The sequence below is a fragment of the Lissotriton helveticus genome, chromosome 4_1 (genome assembly GCF_964261635.1).
Source record: "Lissotriton helveticus chromosome 4_1, aLisHel1.1, whole genome shotgun sequence".
NCBI lineage: Eukaryota > Metazoa > Chordata > Amphibia > Caudata > Salamandridae > Lissotriton > Lissotriton helveticus.
In genome coordinates, this window is record NC_136063.1 from 1,653,206,705 (window position 1) to 1,653,224,346 (window position 17,642).

Consider the following 17,642-nt stretch of genomic DNA (forward strand, 5'->3'; position numbering starts at 1 on the left):
AAGGCCATCGACTCCAGAGGATCCACCGTCGGCGCTGGCAGGCCCGAGTTCGGTGACGCCTGTGCCTAAGCGTATTCCAGGCGAGTACCCTCCTTTTCCTGCCCCAGGGCAAGACCCGAAGCATTACCTTAATACGATGTACGGTCTCTTTGCGAGGGCAATGTACCCCTCTGGTGCACCTTCGGATCCCATGGGTCCCATGGCATTCAATTTGGGAGTACCTCAAGTGTATGCTCCAGCTCCCTTCATGCCATTTATGCCTGCGGCTCCATCTTGGCATTTCCCAGCGCTGAGAACTTCGGCGCTAACACTTACAGCGATTCCTCCAACTCCGGCGCCGTCAGCTCGACCTCGGTTGACTTCGAATGTGCCCTTGGATCCGGGTTCGACACCGGTCACGACTCCATTGGATCCGTGTGCGACTCCGCTGGCCCCGAAGATACGGTCCAGACGGGAGGCATAGAGATTGCTGGATGAGAAGCATTATAGGGAGGATGAGATGGAAGAAGGAGAACTTCAAGAGTCAGAGGACTTTTAAAAAAAAACTAAAACAGGCAAGTGGTTTGGAATTATCACCAGAATGGCAACTCTCCTCCTTCAGAGTTTCCCTCCAAAGATGTGGTTCCTTACCACACTGTGATTCGTAAGGCGGCTGATCTGTTGGATTTGCAATTCCCGACAACGGAATTTAAATCTAATATTCTGACAGAAGTACTTCATTCTCCTTCTGCAGTAATTGAATCTTTACTTCCATTTAATGAAGCTATTACTGATCCAATTATGGAAGTTTGGCAAAAGCCCTTTTCGGCTTCTGCAGTCTCAAGGTCAGTTGCCAGAAGATATAGGACGGCTCCAGGAGATCCGTAGTTTTTATCATCTCATCCTGCTCCTGAGAGCTTAGTTATTCAAGCTGCCTGCTCAAAGAAATCGGCTCGGGCTTTCCACAGACTCCAGGTAACAGAGAGACTGAGAAGCTGGATCAGACTGCTAAAAAGGTGTTTTCATCAGCTTCTATGGCTCTTAAGTCCACCAATGCCACTTGCCTTTTGGGCAGATACATCCATGCCTTGATGGATTCTGCTAAACAACTGGCCCCTAAGTTATCGGAGGAGGACAGAAAGAACTTTGATGAGGTCTTGTCTGACACTCAGGCGGCAGCAAAACAAGTGATTCAGAGCAGCCTTGATACAGCGGACTGTGTAGCCAGGATAATGGGCAGCCTTGTCTTGTTCCCCTGTCAATTGGGAAGGAGTAAGACGAGGTGCTATTCACTCTAATGGTAGCTGTGGGGGTACTATAACAACTCACCATCCAGGCCTGAAAGTGGGCGCCTATGCCAAAGTGAGAGAGGGTCTGCTCCATGTACCGCCAGTTCACCCAGTCAAATGCCTTCTCTGCTTCAACTGCTAGGAGAAGGGCCTCTGTGATTGAGTGGGGGGGCCTTGTCAATCAGATGTAGGATACGTTTTGTGTTACTGCTCTGTCTGTATTGGATGATCCCTGCCTGGTCAGGATCGATGATGCCCTGCATTAGAGGGCTAAGCCGTGCTGCAAGAATGCTCCTGAAGGGCTTGATATCCACATATAGATAAGGCCATATGAAATACATAGCTGCATATCCTTCCCTAGTTTAGGTATAACTACTTTAGACGCGGCCAGCACATTGGGGAGCATTGAGCCAGGGCCTATAAATGAATTGAATAGTCTGGTGAGAATAGGGGCCAGAATCTGACAAAACGTTTTGTGGAAGCTTGCTGAGTACCCATCTGGGCCCGGGGATTTGAAGGACCTGATATAAGAGATCGCAGATATTACCTCTCCGACCTTGATGGGGGGGGTTTAGGGAATCAATTTGCACGGTAGTGAGGTGGGAGGGGGGCTGTTTGCTCCGCGTAGGTATGTTGTGATGGTCTGGTCTTCCAGGTCTTGTCTCGTGTATAGTTCTGCATAGAAGTCCCAAATTTCCTTCACTATATGAACGTCGTCTACTACTAACCTGCCCTCCTGAGATATGAGTGAATGTACTTTTGTAAGCTGTCATTCAGCCCTCAGTTTATTAGCTAGCAACCGCCCTGATTTATCTCCTCCAATATAGAATGAGTGTCGGAGAATGGCATATTCCGCCCTATATAGGTTGAGGCTCACTAATTGGGTCCATGCTGCGTGTAGTTGGCGCTAGACTCTGGGGGCCCCTGTTAGGCTATGTATACGTTCAAGTTCCCTAACCTGAGCCGTCATCGGGCTTTATTATCAGCAGTCTATATTGCTATGAGTTTGTCTCCTACCACTGTTTTCAGTGCCTCCTTTAGTGTAGAGATAGATGTATCTTGATTGTTGTTAAAATCTAAGAAGGTGTGTATAGCTGTTGTAAACTGTTGTATCACTGTGGGTTGTAGATGCGGAGTCTCCCTGAGCCTCAAGTTCCCAATCTGTCTTCTCTGAGGGGGAAAGTTTAGGGTTATGGTTACTGTGTCGTGGTCTGACCGTGCTGCTGGCTGTATCTCTATATCTCCCATGATATTGTGTATGTCCCTAGTCCCCAATATGTAATCAAGGCATGCGTATGATTTATGGGCAAGTTAATAGAAGGTGTATTGGTTAGCTTGTGAATGAGCTTCCCTCCAGAGATCTATTAACCCAATCTCATGTAGTCATCTACCCTCTTCCCTTGACAGAGCTCCTGACTGAGCAGGGCGGATGACAGATCACTTCTGTAGCTGCCACCCAAAGGAATTGTTCCTGTCCCGTGTTGGAAGCGTATATTGAGCCCACCACTAAAGATTGGCCCCCAAAGTGTAATGTATGTGCCAGGAGTCTACCCTTCACCTCGGTAACCTTAGAGCCCACCTCGCCCCTAAATGATCCAGCAGGAAGAATTGCCACTCCCGCTTTTTTTAAAATAGTAGAAGAAAAAAGTTGGTGTGAAAAGGTTTGGGATCCGAGGCGGTGCCAATCCCTGCTCAGAAGATACGTTTCTTGTAAAGTTGTTGAGACTCTTCGCACTGAGCGATATAACCTTAACTGTGTGATACCATGTCTGATCTATGTGGGGGTATCATTCGGAGACCGTCTATTCGGAGTGCCCAGTACCTTTCCCGGCTTCCCCCTCTTGGATCCCCCACTTAGTTGCATCTATTAGAAGAAAACATGAACTATATGAAGCAAACTGTTGAAGTCCAGGTACAGCAGATTGAGTCCACAAATACCCAGGGATAAGTTGCTGGGTGCATGTTGTGGCATTATTTATCCCCTCCCGAAAACCCCACCTGCCGCAGGGGTCTCACTTTTTGTCTCCATCTTGTTGCTCACCGGACAGCGACTCCAGGACAGCCTGACGTTTCATTGCTATTGTGGCAGAGTCCGGCTTCACACCACTCTTGGGTGGGCGTTGCCTGTGCTGGCACCTGCTCCGCTGGCCACTGATTATCCTCTCCCTGAGTCTAAGGTTAGGGAATCTCCAATACCAAGGATGCGACAAGGGTCTGTCAGTGATTTTAGTTGGTCCGGATTGCCCTCCCAGCGAGGTGAAAGGGGTGAATTCTCTCCTTTTCTGCAAGATGATAATGGCTAAGTCTTGGAAGAGTGATGGAAAGTGCCCCGGAACTATAGAGGCTGTTTCTCCCAGGCCTTGTGTAGGATCTGTTCTTTCAGTTGGAAGTCTGGGAGGTAGGCCAGAATGTCTGGTGGGTCGCCAAGGGTCGTCGTGGTATGCCCACTCTGTGTGCACGGTCTATTTTATTCTTAGTTTCTGGGGGGCTTCCAGAATATATCTAGAGAGGTCTCCCAGATAGAGATTTATGTTGGCGCCTTCTGCCTGGGACGGCACTATCTTAATGCAAATATTGTTGCGTCGGGAGAAGTTCTCGAGGTCTTCGGCGTGGGCTTGGAGATCTACCTTTTGTTCTCGCAGGCGGATCACCTCCTGTTGTAGCTGTTCCACTTCATCATCTCTGGTATGTTCCTGGTCTTCGAGAGCTGCGACCCGGTCCCCTATTGAGTCTACATCATGGGAGATTTCCTTGATATCATTGGATAGCTCCCCTCCAAGGGTTTGCAGGTCTTCGCGTAGTGTGGAGAACAGTGCCTCCAAGAATGAACGTGTGACTTGCTCCTTGGCTTCCTTCCCGTCTTGTCCCTGATTTGCGCCAGGTGATGTCTGCCCCTGGCCCCGGAAGGGGTTTGGTCAACATGTCCTTCAGGGTCCGATCTTTTTTCCTCCTTGCAGATGTCATAATTCAGGAGGAGACTAGGTCCTTCCTGCAGGCCGGTCCCATTTGCAGTGGTAAGAGACAGCCTCCCACTGATAGGAGTTGTTGAGCGACCTAGAATATGCCGGCCCAGGAGGACCTGCGAGGCAGGTCTCTGGTCAGTTGCTCCTCTAGGCAGCGTTGGGAGGGGGATCGGCCCATGGCCTGTATCTCCCCCTTCGCGCTTGAGGACTGTTTTCAGGTGACGTAATCGGGCACCGCTCACTCACCTCACCAATCTCCAGGCCCTTCTCTAACTATATCAGCTTCATGGCTGGTTCCAAGGAGGCCTCTCTCTAGTCATGTATCGCGCAGGTAGGCTTGGGTCCGCTTTGGCTCCACCACAGGTTCTTGGTGTGCCCCAAAACGTGTTATCACCATGGATTGCTAACATGGGGGTGGCCCGTAGCCCTCATCTCCTTTGTGTCTCTACACCACTGGGGGCCATCGCCACAGCTTGGCCCCCTTCCTCTTATTTACTGCAAGGCCTAGTCGTGGAACGCCACCACTAGTGCAGGCAGCTCGATGATATCCAGCGGGGGTCTGCTGCTCTTCTCCGCAGGGAGCTGACTCTGGTGCTGTCGGAGGGTTCACACGGTTTGCACGCTCCCTGTCTCAAGATCGGGGTGTCGGTCCGTGCGCCACTCCTACCCACTCCATCCACCCCACGATGGGTGGGATCAATTCACAAATTACTCCTTACTCTGCCTCAGGTATCAAGACTTTCTTCCAGCTATTTGCATTACTTGAAAACACTCAGAGAAATTCACCGTATGTTCTTCTCAGCTGCTGAAAATCTGTACATCTACCTACTACGTTCTACATACTCTTGTTCGCATTTTGGCAACTCTCTGCAATTTGGCCTTTCCAAGTAATTGATTTTGTAACAGAAACACGTGCCTACAAAATTAAGCTGCTCATCTAACCCTTTTTTTAAATTACAGACATCTGCCATGCTCTTCTTCATTTTTGCCTGTCAGGATATCTGCTCACCTGTAGTCTTGTCCAACATGACTGCACCAGCAAACAGCCATGCTTTAGCATTCTTCTACTTGACTCCTAAAATGTAGACTTTCTTCACCCATTTCTCAGAAGCTAACCCAGTCTTCTAACCTTTTGACATCCACTGAAAATCTGACTGCCTGCGTAATCTAAATTTCTAATTCTGTTATTCTTTTCAGTTTATGCTGGGGTTTTTTTTATAACAGAAGTGGAAGATTCCTGGCGTTGCCTTGAAAACCTTTGTAATGCCTTTCATTCATTGAGTCAGATTCTCCACCTTAAAAATCGATTTCATGCTTGACCTCCCCAAAACTTTCTTTGATGTCCGATGATCATGGGTCTGCTTCAGCATTGCCAGAATAATGTCCTTGAAGTCAGTGTGTGTAGCGCGTCACATCCCTCCACTTCAGAGAAATCAGAGGGAAATCCATGGAAAACACGTGCTTTATTAGGCAGAACAAACAGTGGTGGCGAATGCATTTCGGCATCAAGCCTTCCTCAGCGCCCTGCACTGCTTAGTATCCTTCATCTCAATGCCAGAGTCCTGCTTTTCTTGCAGTAGTGTCCTGCAAGCTCCTGCCCCGTGCTGACTTGGCTCACCTGTTGACTGTTGTGATGAATACACAGACTTCAACTCCCAAGATGCAATATGTTGATGCATCTGGGTCGGCGGTATGGGAAATGCGTGTTATATACATACACATATATAACGCTGCTCGCCTCCTCTCCTCCCAGAAATGACACAGCACTCGCAGGGGAGAGTCAATAGATTTAATTTGACCCTCAACGCACCAGACGCGTTTCGGCAGTCGCCTTCCTCGATGGTATGAGGGCGAGCCAGATACGGCAATTTTTTATGTTTACATGTGACAACATTTCCTGTTTGCTTCCAGCATAAACACAAACAAAGAACCAATTCATACATTGTATTGGTAGCGCCATATTAGAACATCGAAATCGGCACCATTTAAATGCCAAAGTATGCGAAATACTTCTGCGAAGATTAATAATTTATCTTAGAAGTAAATTGTCACAAAATATAATACCTATATATATATATATATATTCATATTATCTGCAACTTCCTTGGTAAATAAATATTACCTATGTGCACATCAAGCCCTGAATGGGCAGTATTGCTGTATATCGATGTAATTACATAAAGCGCCTACTCACAATCATATTGTAAATACTGCCCTAGATGGGCCAAAGCACTAATCCCTCATAAACGTACTTGGCCATCTCGCCCAAAAGTGAAACATAATTGTGAAGATAGAAATAAACATAAAATAAACTGATTATTCATGTTCCTCCAAACGGGGGAGCAAAGTGCAATGGCAATCAATTCATCCTACAATGCCTATCCATGTGAACATCAATTCATAATTCTATCCTCTCAGATATCATTTTCACATTAGGCATTTCATTATATTTACAACATATTTACAACAGTCTAGTTCTGTAAGCCAAAACGTAATTCAATTCTCCTATGGAATTACTTATTCTGATGTACCTAAATCTCTGGGGAGAGAGCCCTCTACCCCAGATGTACTTCCAACTCCTCATTATTGTTCAGGCCTCCGGGGGACTTGGTACCAAGATCTATATTGTACCTACACTCCAGTGTTCTTAACGTCATTATCCTGTCCCCCCCCCTCTCAAATTCACTGGGACATGATCTTTTACAAAAAAGGTTAAAAGATCGTTGTTATTACTGGTGTGATTGGAAATGCCTAGCAACCAGATACGTTACATCCCGTTTTTTTATGGCACGTGAATGTTCTAAAATGGGAACTTTCATTGGGGAATAGTACTCCCAATATATCTTAGACCACAGGGGCATATAAGACAATATACAGTATATGGGGTACTGCAGGTAAGGAACTTCCTGATCCATCTAGTTGACTCTGCTACTCTGTACGATAAGATTTTCTTACTACTTTTACAGGCCTTGCACCTCCCACAAGGATAAAATCCGTGGGGTGCTTCGCCAAACGGTTTCGTAACCGCTCGTACAAAGTGACTACTCATGAGCGTGTCCCTCAGAGCTCTTGCTCTTCTAAAAGTCAACATAGGACGACGTGTTGGTATATCCCAATAATGGGATCCGTCCGTAATAGATTTATTTAATTTGTAATGAACATAAGTTTGTCAAGCATGTAACCAGTAGCAACAATACCCGCACTACACTGCTCCTAACTCTACCCCATCCCCTACTACCTCTACCCTCTCCCTCTTCTCTGGAAACACATCTTACTCTTGTTGGTCGGTTTGGCAAGACATTGTCTTTGTTGAAAATCTATCTTAAATGGTTTAGTGTCTTTAAGGTAGTCAGTAATTTGTCCCACTTCAGATCGGGCTCTCCTCTTTCTCCGGTCCCAATGTCCCCTTTTCCTGCCCTCTTTTCATGTAGCCTTCCATTGATCATCCGTCTCCTATTTTATCAAATATTTTGGGGCAATCCTTGTATATCACTTTTTCCCTGGCAAAGCAGACATTCATTGTGTGCTCCCAGTTGCTCAGTGACTGCCTTTTTGATAATCTTTCCTATGTCTTTAGGGCACTCCATGGGATGCAGTAGTTGAGATTATTTACTGGGTCAATGTGAGTGAGAGGATTGAGAGTATTTTGTGATGGTATTGGCTTTAATAGTGGTTATTTTGTTGTTGATGTGATACTGGTTTCCTGTTTTCTCTTTGGACATTTTTCGATGGCTTTGTGAGTAGAAATATCTATTGGTGATTCTATTCACTAAATTGGTGTTGTAGTAGGTTGATTGTATAGTAATTATGGTTTATTTGAAGATCTGCTTGATGTCATACCTTCTCTTGCCTGGAATTTGTGCACGTGCTTTCTTTGAACCTCTGAGGGAGGCAGTTGGTGCTTGAAGATCCACATTGACTTGGGGCATGAAGTCCCAAGCGTCGAGTTGGATATTTGTCATGTGACAACTTGTGGGATCTGTTGCCACAGTAGTACTTAAAGTAGTGGATTAGCTACTTAGACATCTTTGCTTGGATACGATGATATGGTCTGGTGGGAAGGACATGAATGAGGCATGTGGTGTGTCCAGTCATGCAGTGGTGATGGTTGGTAGATGAGGCAGGTTATGGAGGAAAATACAAGGTTGAGATTTGGAAGTTTGTAAACAGCAGGTCAATTGATCTTTCCTGCAAGGGTTCATGTTTGGATGCTATATTGCAGGATGAAGGCACCAGAGCAGCTAATTGAGGCAGTTATGATGATTGAGAGGATCAGGACACTGATCGTTTAGCTAGCCCTAGGGGATTTATAGCTGAGCTGGACTGTGACTCACTGCCCTGAAGATATTTCAAAATGGGGCTGTATCGTGCTTGAACTCGGATATTACCATGAGTTGTAAGTAAAAGCAATTATGAACCTTCAAAGAAGAGAATACTTATTAAGAGAAACTATTACCTTCCATACACTTAATAATGTTATGCACAATAAACCTCTTTGCAGGTCCTGTATACCTCTCCTCATGTTACTTTGTTAGTCCTGGCTCTTTAAAAACATGTTAAGAACTTGAGGATGGAATGCATTGGTGGCATTAGTCTTTCAGTAATACCATTGTAAATGTTTTACTCGGGCACTCCAGCTGTAGAAAAAGTCTCACTGGTACAGATTGATAATGGGACTGTAGTGAATCTGTCCATCACCACCCCTTGTTGTAAATATTTTTGTCCACCCTAAGCGTGGAAGGGTATACTCAGATGTGAGTCCCTTGCTCATTGCACCATCAGGATTCAAGCAAGCCGGGCCGAAGACGGCTGAAATGCCAGAAACCGGTCCCCGGAAGCTTGTTTCCTTCCCAGTGTAAGAATTGGCTTTTGTAGTCTGGTCTGCCCTGTTCCCATGATGCACTGGGCCAGGGACAGACTAATTTGCATACAGCCAGGTTCTGAAACTGGGATGGTGCAATGAGCTAAAAAACGGTGTTGGATCTAGCCCTGATCTCTTGACTGGGTGAGAGTATTCTGCTTAATTCAGAGTCTCTGTCCATCACCACCCCTTGTTGTAAATATATTGCAGGATGAAGGCACCAGAGCAGCTAATTGAGGCAGTTATGATGATTGAGAGGATCAGGACACTGATCGTTTAGCTAGCCCTAGGGGATTTATAGCTGAGCTGGACTGTGACTCACTGCCCTGAAGATATTTCAAAATGGGGCTGTATCGTGCGTGAACTCGGATATTACCATGAGTTGTAAGTAAAAGCAATTATGAACCTTCAAAGAAGAGAATACTTATTAAGAGAAACTATTACCTTCCATACACTTAATAATGTTATGCACAATAAACCTCTTTGCAGGTCCTGTATACCTCTCCTCACGTTACTTTGTTAGTCCTGGCTCTTTAAAAACATGTTAAGAACTTGAGGATGGAATGCATTGGTGGCCTTAGTCTTTCAGTAATACCATTGTAAATGTTTTACTCGGGCACTCCAGCTGTAGAAAAAGTCTCACTGGTACAGATTGATAATGGGACTGTAGTGAATCTGTCTATATTAAACTACTTAGAACAGACATTACTTTTTTGGTATTATTGAAGATAAATTAACATCATGATAGTGCCCATAACGAGAAGAAGTGTGCAAATCTAAACATGTCCTGTAACTTCCTGACTTGTGTTCCTTTCCTCACCACGAATAATATGTGTGCAGGTTAACGTTTCCTCCTAGACTGACGCTGAAAAATGCAAGCTAGCCCTTTTTGCTTTGAGACCTCTATTGTGCCTACACATGGCTTGTCGAATATCACTTACAAGACTAAACGTTGAGCAATGTACTTATTACGGCGTTTTGAGAAGCTGAAACTTTTTCTAATTCCGGGAAGCCTTGTTTGAGTTATGTTACTCACCTGGCATACCATAAATGCTATATTTGTACATGCATTAATTTACAAGTATACAGATGGTGCAATCTAATGGCTGAAGTTGATGTCCTCATAAGTTGATACTTGCCCTTGGTGTGTCTAACTAAATGTGTATTCTGGTATTACCTGATAGGCATCACAAAGTATTTTTCTTTTTCTTCCGGAGTATGTAGCCGACATTTTACATTATTAAAAATTCTTGTATGAAAATGGATATGTTAGCCTCAGCTCTGATTATTTTTTATTAGTGTAAGAGTCTGTCACGCATTTACTAAAATTGTATTTGCAAATTTTGTAAAAATGCTTTGATGAAACTAACTTGCAGAAAATCAGGTACGTTTTAAAGGCATTAGTTTTGTTGATTTGGGATTTATAGAGTCAAATCAGAGAATGTGGTAAAAATGGAAATCAAGATAATAGGAAAAACATTTTAAATTCTTCATAGGGAAATTGTAAAAATACATCTATTTTTGTTTTCACGTTGTTTTCTTCTCTACAGGAACCGTAAATAGATGGCAACTAATTTGTGTGTTTATCTTTTTTTGTTTCTTTTTTTTTATTTTTGCATGCTGTCCCCCTGTGTTGGAACTCTCTTAAGAGAGTAAGTTCAAAATTTGTTGAAAACCTAACTATGCTGCATGAATGTGAAATTAACCCTTTTGTCTAATTTGTTACACTTTCCCCCTCCTGTGCCGTTCATGCAGTTTCAGGTCTCTTTTGCAATTAGCTCTTTATTATACAGATTTTTTTTTGTACTGTCTTTACGTTGTGCTTTTTAAACCTACTAATTAACTGACTCTCTCTGAAATCTGTGCCTATGTTCTTTATTTTGATGGTTGGTGCCACAAAATTGCAAGAATTGTTTTAACCTATTGGATCATAGAAACACCCTCTTACATCTTTGAAAATGAGTTATAGACTTGAGATGTTTCTGTATTTGGGGGCAATACACTGCATATTTTCCCACACGTTTTTATTTTCTAAGATGGCAGGTTAGGTCTTTAAGCACCATGCCTTGTTGAAACGGAATAACTTGTTACTGTCTAAGCCCATAATGTTATATTTTCCACCATTATCTTATTGGGTCTTCTATTGGGTTCCTCTAATTAATGTGAAATTTGCTGTCGTTTCTACTTTATACAGTGTCACCTCCCTTTTAGTTGTGATAGAATTATTACATGTGAGTATCTCAGTATGAGGGCTGGGAGCAGGGCCTTGCCGTAGGTGAGTTGAAATAAGAAGTCACCCGAGATGAGAGTGGTGATGCTCTGCCACCAGTGATATCATTGACAATGGCATCTTCAACATCATGTGAGGTCACTAGGAATGAAATGAAAGGGAGTTATGGTTGTTGTGCTATCCATGTGAAAGTTTGAATGAAAATGTAGCCTTCACTTCCCTCTAAGGGATGTTGGTTCTTTAATAATTGCTTGTTTAGTGTTGTAAGTACCTAGACTTTATTCTCTTTTAACAAATACCGGGGAGCGATATTTTTTGTTAAACCAGCAAAAATGTGACCATATGGTTCCAGTTGGCAGGTGTTAAGCACACTGTGTGCTTCTTTGTCCCAGCCCTATTTCCAGCCTCTCTGGGACCGTGTTCCCATGGGGCACAGGGTCAAGACTGATTTGCATATTGCTGCGTCCAAAATGGAATGGCATGGTGAGCAAAAAAACGATGGATTTAGGCCCAGATCTCTGTACTGGGTGAATGTATGACATTGTTCTACATTCTGTCTATCAATTGTTCTTTTGCATGTTGCATCATGGGGCATTTGAAATGAGTGGCACCTTGCTTTCACCATATAGTTATCGACATAACCTATAACCCCTTAAGCATTTCAAGAAGTAATGAAACTTAAAATGGTGATCACTCACTGAGTGCATTTGTTAAAATAATTATGCGTACAGCATTTAAACAATAAAACATTTGTTTTTATACTTTGGATGGTATAAGTGTCTTCGTTGTCATTGAGGTTTAAATGATAATCAAGTGGAAGCCAAAACATCAAATATGTGATTCTGAATTTGATTGCTTACACATCTTAATGATTATTATGTAACAATAGCCCTTGTGGCTTTTCTTGGCATGTAGTTGATTTATTATTTGAAAGGTCATTGAGAATTGTAGTTCTAACTTCGTTTTTCAGTGATCATGGTAGCTGTGCTGCCGAATAGAAAAACTCAACAATTTACTATCATAATTCAATAAGTAGTGCATTCAAAGGAACTTTCTTATCTTGTATTACAAGGTTCCGAAATGTATTCTTTGCAGAAAGTTGTGTTGCACCAATCATCATTATGAGGTTTTCTTTGCCATTGTTACTGCATGGAAGAAGACTTAAACCTCTTTAGAATTAGAATAATAATCAATAAATTCTCTTGCACTTATGCTTAGTAAAATGCGAGACAGATTCTTTTCTGCTTGGCTTACAATCTCTGCCTCCTTCTACCTTTGGCTGATTTACAGATTTCTATTTTCTATATTTCTGAATTCAGTAGCAGTCAAAATGTCTCCTTGTTTCATCTTCCATTTTGCCACATTATCCCTACTTATCCCAAACCCTCTAGGTGTTCAGTATGTTTCTGGAGACCCTGGTAGATTTCATCATAGTTCATAAAGAAGATCTACAAGACTGGCTTTTTGTGCTATTGACACAGCTCCTGAAGAAAATGGGAGCAGATTTGCTTGGATCCGTGCAGGCAAAGGTCCAAAGAGCCCTTGATGTTGCCAGGTAACAATGTACATTTTGTAGATTAATTTTTCTTCCAAGGAACATACATTTGTGTAAATCACAGTGCATGTGTATATGAGAAGAAATGGAGTGCTATGCTACTTTTATCTTGGAAATTCAATTCCTAGCATTGTCAAAAATATCACACTGTTGTCTGGTGCAGTACCTGTATTTTATAGCTTTAGGAAAAAATGTGCCCACAAAAAAAATGAGTATGATTCCATTATGAGTAAAGATAAATCTACCATGTTGCCTTTCAATTGGCAGTTATTGCTTTTTATTTACCATAGCTCTTCTGGTGGATAAACCTTCTTGCAGATTCTTCACCTAAATATGTTATGCTTCAAAGCTTCAGTCCAGCCTAGAAAAGCTTTCCCCAGCAGTATCCTACCAACACCACCAGGTGGTGCCATTCAGCTTCAGCTGCAACTCCACCTCCAGACATTATTTCACCTGTGTATATTAGGTGCCAGCCGTTGTGCGGGGATCAGTTCCTATTTGATGTTGATCTGGGCTGTTTTCCTCAGCATTTTTAAAAGAAGTAGATCAAGTTCTTTTTAGCTAATGCAGGGAGATACAAAAGCAATTTACACTCGTCCTCCAAATACCCCTCCCCCACCACACCCCCATTTGAAGTAAAAACAAGTCAGTGGACTATCAGGAAATGATGTCCCAAGAGCTATTCCCATAAAAAGCACCATTTAGTGAAACAGAATCTTTCAGAGGTTCAGTGGCAGCCCCCTAAGCGATAGTCTACCTTATTGTTGGAAAAGATCCAACACTGAAAAAGGAAACCAGAGTTTACAGGTTCTCTCTTTGTCCTCACTCAGGTGGATACTTTCTGGCTGGTGATGCTGGATCTTTTATGAACTGTTAGAAAGACAATAAAGTTCCCCAGGACAAAATTCAGAACAAACTACAGTGTTGACTGTAAAAAACCCGTAACACATAACTCATACATTATATAACCACACACATATACCAACTTTTATTATTGGTATTTTGAGATTTTTGTGCGTTTTCACAGAATAAATAGATACAATTGTAGCAAATACCTGGCTATCGATGACTGCTGTGTGTGTGTTGTGTCTGTGTTGTGTGGTTATGTGTGTGTTGTGTGGTTGTGTGTGTGTTTTTCACACTTTATTAGAAACATCATTGGGTATGCAATCCATGCATGTAAGATCTCTAAAACAAGATGTGACCAGAAATTAACCTTGTTATACTAGGCGATGCATTTCTGTGGGTTAACTATAATAGAAACCACCTTCTTCAGGACCCACCTCAATAAATGTAATTTAATCTTAAATACGATTGTTGATACAAAATTAATTTGAGTTGTAAATGCATAAATTCTCCTAGAAACAAACAAAACAAATTACACAACATACATTTTGGAACATTCAAACCATTTTAAAGTTACATTACTTTTTCACAGAAAATACTATTTTGTTTATAATAAGACCTGGTAGCTAACCGGGGCGAATGACACATAGTATCCTCAAGGAGGGGGGCAGGGGGAATAAAGACAACAAGACCTTCAAACTCAGCCTTGTACATAAGAATAAGTGCTTTCTCAAAAAGGTCCCAGTCATCACTTTTCTTTTTCCTCACCAGTATCCCCAAAAATCCCTCATGTCATATCCAGAGCTTAACTGTACCTGCTTATTCAGGACCTCTGCTTATTCAGGATCTCCGAATGTCAGCGTATATCAGGAAGGACGCTCACAACATCTTCTATGGGAAAAATATATCTCTCACATGGGTCGTAGCTTTTCCATATGGCTCCGGTATCCATTAGGTGAGCTCATTCCCACATATTTGTTGATACTGTTGGTGAGAGGAGGGGGTCTCCCTTTCTCTCCGTCCCGGTGAGCCTCTCTCCTTTCACCTGAATGTGCACTCCAGCTCATGCCTCTGTTTTGGAGGCAGAAGTTTCTGCCATGCTGGACAGAGGCACCATCGAGGTGGTGGCTCTGGACGAGTGATATCATGACATTGTTTTCCCTTTACATGTTCTCAAAAAGTAATTCTTCAAAGGTTTTACTAACCTTGAATGCTATACATTGCTTGACATCCCTGGATCTCCAGGATACCTGTTTTTCTTTCCCAATTCTTCCCCCCTCCCCAACATTACCATAGCTTCATGGTGGGGTCCTGGAATTATTAGTTCAGGATTGTTGACAACTTCATGCATCTTTACAAAAGTGCTGGCAGTTGTGATGAGTCCACTGCGACTTTCAGAAGTCCATGCATTTTTATCTGGGTCAATTGACTAGTGAAAGCAGAGTCCCCGCCATCAGTCAGGGTACACCTTTATCGGGCGATTTCTCTCTTCCATGACCTGAGCGTTACCAATTATTCTCAAAGTTTTCAGTTATCTCCTATGCAGAGGCGGCTTTCATAGAGACTGTACTGGGAATATGTCATCTCACCTGGTGGCGCTGGTGAGTCATCATTGAACAAAAGAATTCCAGACCAGCCTGAAGCCTGGAAGGAGCCTTGATAAGTCTAGGAGTCTGTGGGAATTTTATGTATCCAGAAGAAGTATTGTTCCCTGAAAATGTTTCTTTTAAGCTATGATTGGGTTTTTGCTTCACAATTAGATTTTGTTTAATTTATTATTTCTTCACCTGTTGTTTTAATTTGAACTATTTTATAAACCTAATCTTGCTTGAGGAACATGTATGGCATAATTCATTGTTAATAATTGCTAAACTTGTAGTATAGATAAATCTGATTTAGACTTCTAGCTGGAGATTCCATACGTTTTGAATTTCCCAAGGCATCAGACTGGATCTGGAAGATTTTTTGTGAGCTGTACCACTGCACACCGGTTGGTGGCGTTGATCGGCTCCGCGTCTGTCGGCGGAATTGTACATGATAGAAGTGACATCACGGTTCCTATATAGGTGCCACCCAGGCACTCTGATGTCATTTCTTTTGTTTCAGCAACAGCCAGGGCTGATCCAGAGATGAGCTATCCCTCTATCGTTTTTGACAGCCTTTTTTCGATGTTTTGTGGACTGTTTTTAAGGTTTACCTCATGGTGTGTTGCAGATGTCTTAGCACAAGTCAGGTTTTAAGCCCTGCGGCACTTGTCACCCAACAGTGGCAGACACGCAGCTCATTTGTCTTTGGTGTTTGGAGCGCAGCTACGACACCAAGTCGTGCTCCGATTGCTGGGCCATGGCCCGAAGGCTTTGGGGGAGCGGTTACTGAAGCTGCTAATGGCCTGGCATGGAACTCAGCGGAAGTCGTGATCCCAGTTGAGGGGGAAGGTCCCAGGATCATTTGCGGATCCCAAAATACTCCTCGTCCCATTCGAAGCCCTTGGGACACTCAGGTAGGAGGCTCAAAAAGAAGAGCAGGAAGTCCAAGCGCTCTTTGACTTCTCCCTATCCATCGACACTAGGGAGCTCCGCATTCTCTGTCTCGTTCCCCAGAACTTGAGCCTGGGCCATCTCTGTGTGCTTTCGAATTTCAAAAGGCCGGAGCAACCCCTGCTCAACCTAAACAGTTTTATGAGGCCATGCGCCTCATCTTTGGGCGGCCCAACCCCCTTCAATGCACATTTGGGCACTGCAGGGTCAGAAGGGGCCTCATCTGGTTCCTTGCCGTTGGCTCCAACCCTAGCAGGGCCCTAGGGATCCCTGGCGCCAGTCCCGATATTCCCGCACCCCCAGCACCATCTCCATTGCCATCCCTGACTCAGACACTGAGTCAGAGGGGCGTCGTTAGAAGCTGGCTAATGCCTTGCCTCCTAGATTGGAGCCTAAGCCTTATTTGTATCAGCTAGGATTTGAGGAATACTGGGAGTGGTCACTGGATCCTTTACAATACCATCCCTATGAGGAAGAACAGAGTGTGGACTGGTGTGAGGACCTGGGTGAAGCCTGCCGCCGGATACGTCTCCAGATGAAGGCCTGCTTTCTCCCCATACTGTGGCAATGGAGGAGTGAAGGGAGTTTCTTGCGCAATGGTGGTGCGTAGGGCGACTGGGGTCCCCGACCTTCAGCTACCCACAGTGACAGTCAAGACTAATCTCTTGACATAGGTACTGCAACCGGGAGTCTCCCCATCTGAACCCTTACTCCCATTCAATGACGCCCTCACTGACATCCTGTTGGGTACCTGGTCCAAACCCAGCACAGGGGTTCCTGTAAATAGACGATTGTCCACCGCCCCACATCTGGGAACCCAAACTTACTCACGCGACACCCTACCCCTAACAGCTTGATGGTCCAAGATTCAACCTCCTAAGGCGCTTTCCCTGCCTCTATCCTGAAAAGGGAATCCAAGAGGCTGGACTCATTTGGGAAGATGTTTTCTTCTGCCATCCTGGCATTGCAGTCGGTGAACACTGCATGCTTTTTGCGCCGTAATTCCCACACTTTGTGGGATACAGTTGTGCAAGTGCTGCCACAGGCCTTGGAGGAAGCCCAGACGTACTCTCCCAAGCTGTCACCGATGGAAGAGATGCTGCAAATTTCGCTATTCAATGTGGACTTGCCACTACCAACTCACTAGGCAGAGGGGGTTTCCATGACAGTGGCCCGTAGGCACCACGCCTGGCTGAGAACGACTGGCTTTTCGGGGGATATCCAAGCTTCCCTTATGGACATGCCCTTTGATGACATCTGTCTCTTTGGAGACAAGGCAGATTCGACGCTCAAACGCTTTATAGATTCTCGTGGTATGGCCAGCTCGTACGACTTTTCTGCTGCCCCATGCCCACCTCAATCTGCCTTTCTCTCTTTTCGTG

The 17,642-nt window shown here is 44.0% G+C and overlaps 1 protein-coding gene across 26 annotated transcripts in view; it reads left to right on the top strand.

The window, feature by feature from the left end:
- Window positions 1-17,642, top strand: part of CLASP2 (cytoplasmic linker associated protein 2) — a 2,039,150-nt gene that overhangs the window by 1,601,830 nt on the left and 419,678 nt on the right. For all 26 annotated transcript variants that reach the window (XM_078688301.1, XM_078688302.1, XM_078688307.1 and 23 more), the window contains one exon: window positions 12,714-12,877. In XM_078688301.1, the coding sequence (XP_078544427.1) occupies window positions 12,714-12,877 (164 nt within the window). The remainder of the gene's footprint in view (window positions 1-12,713; window positions 12,878-17,642) is intronic.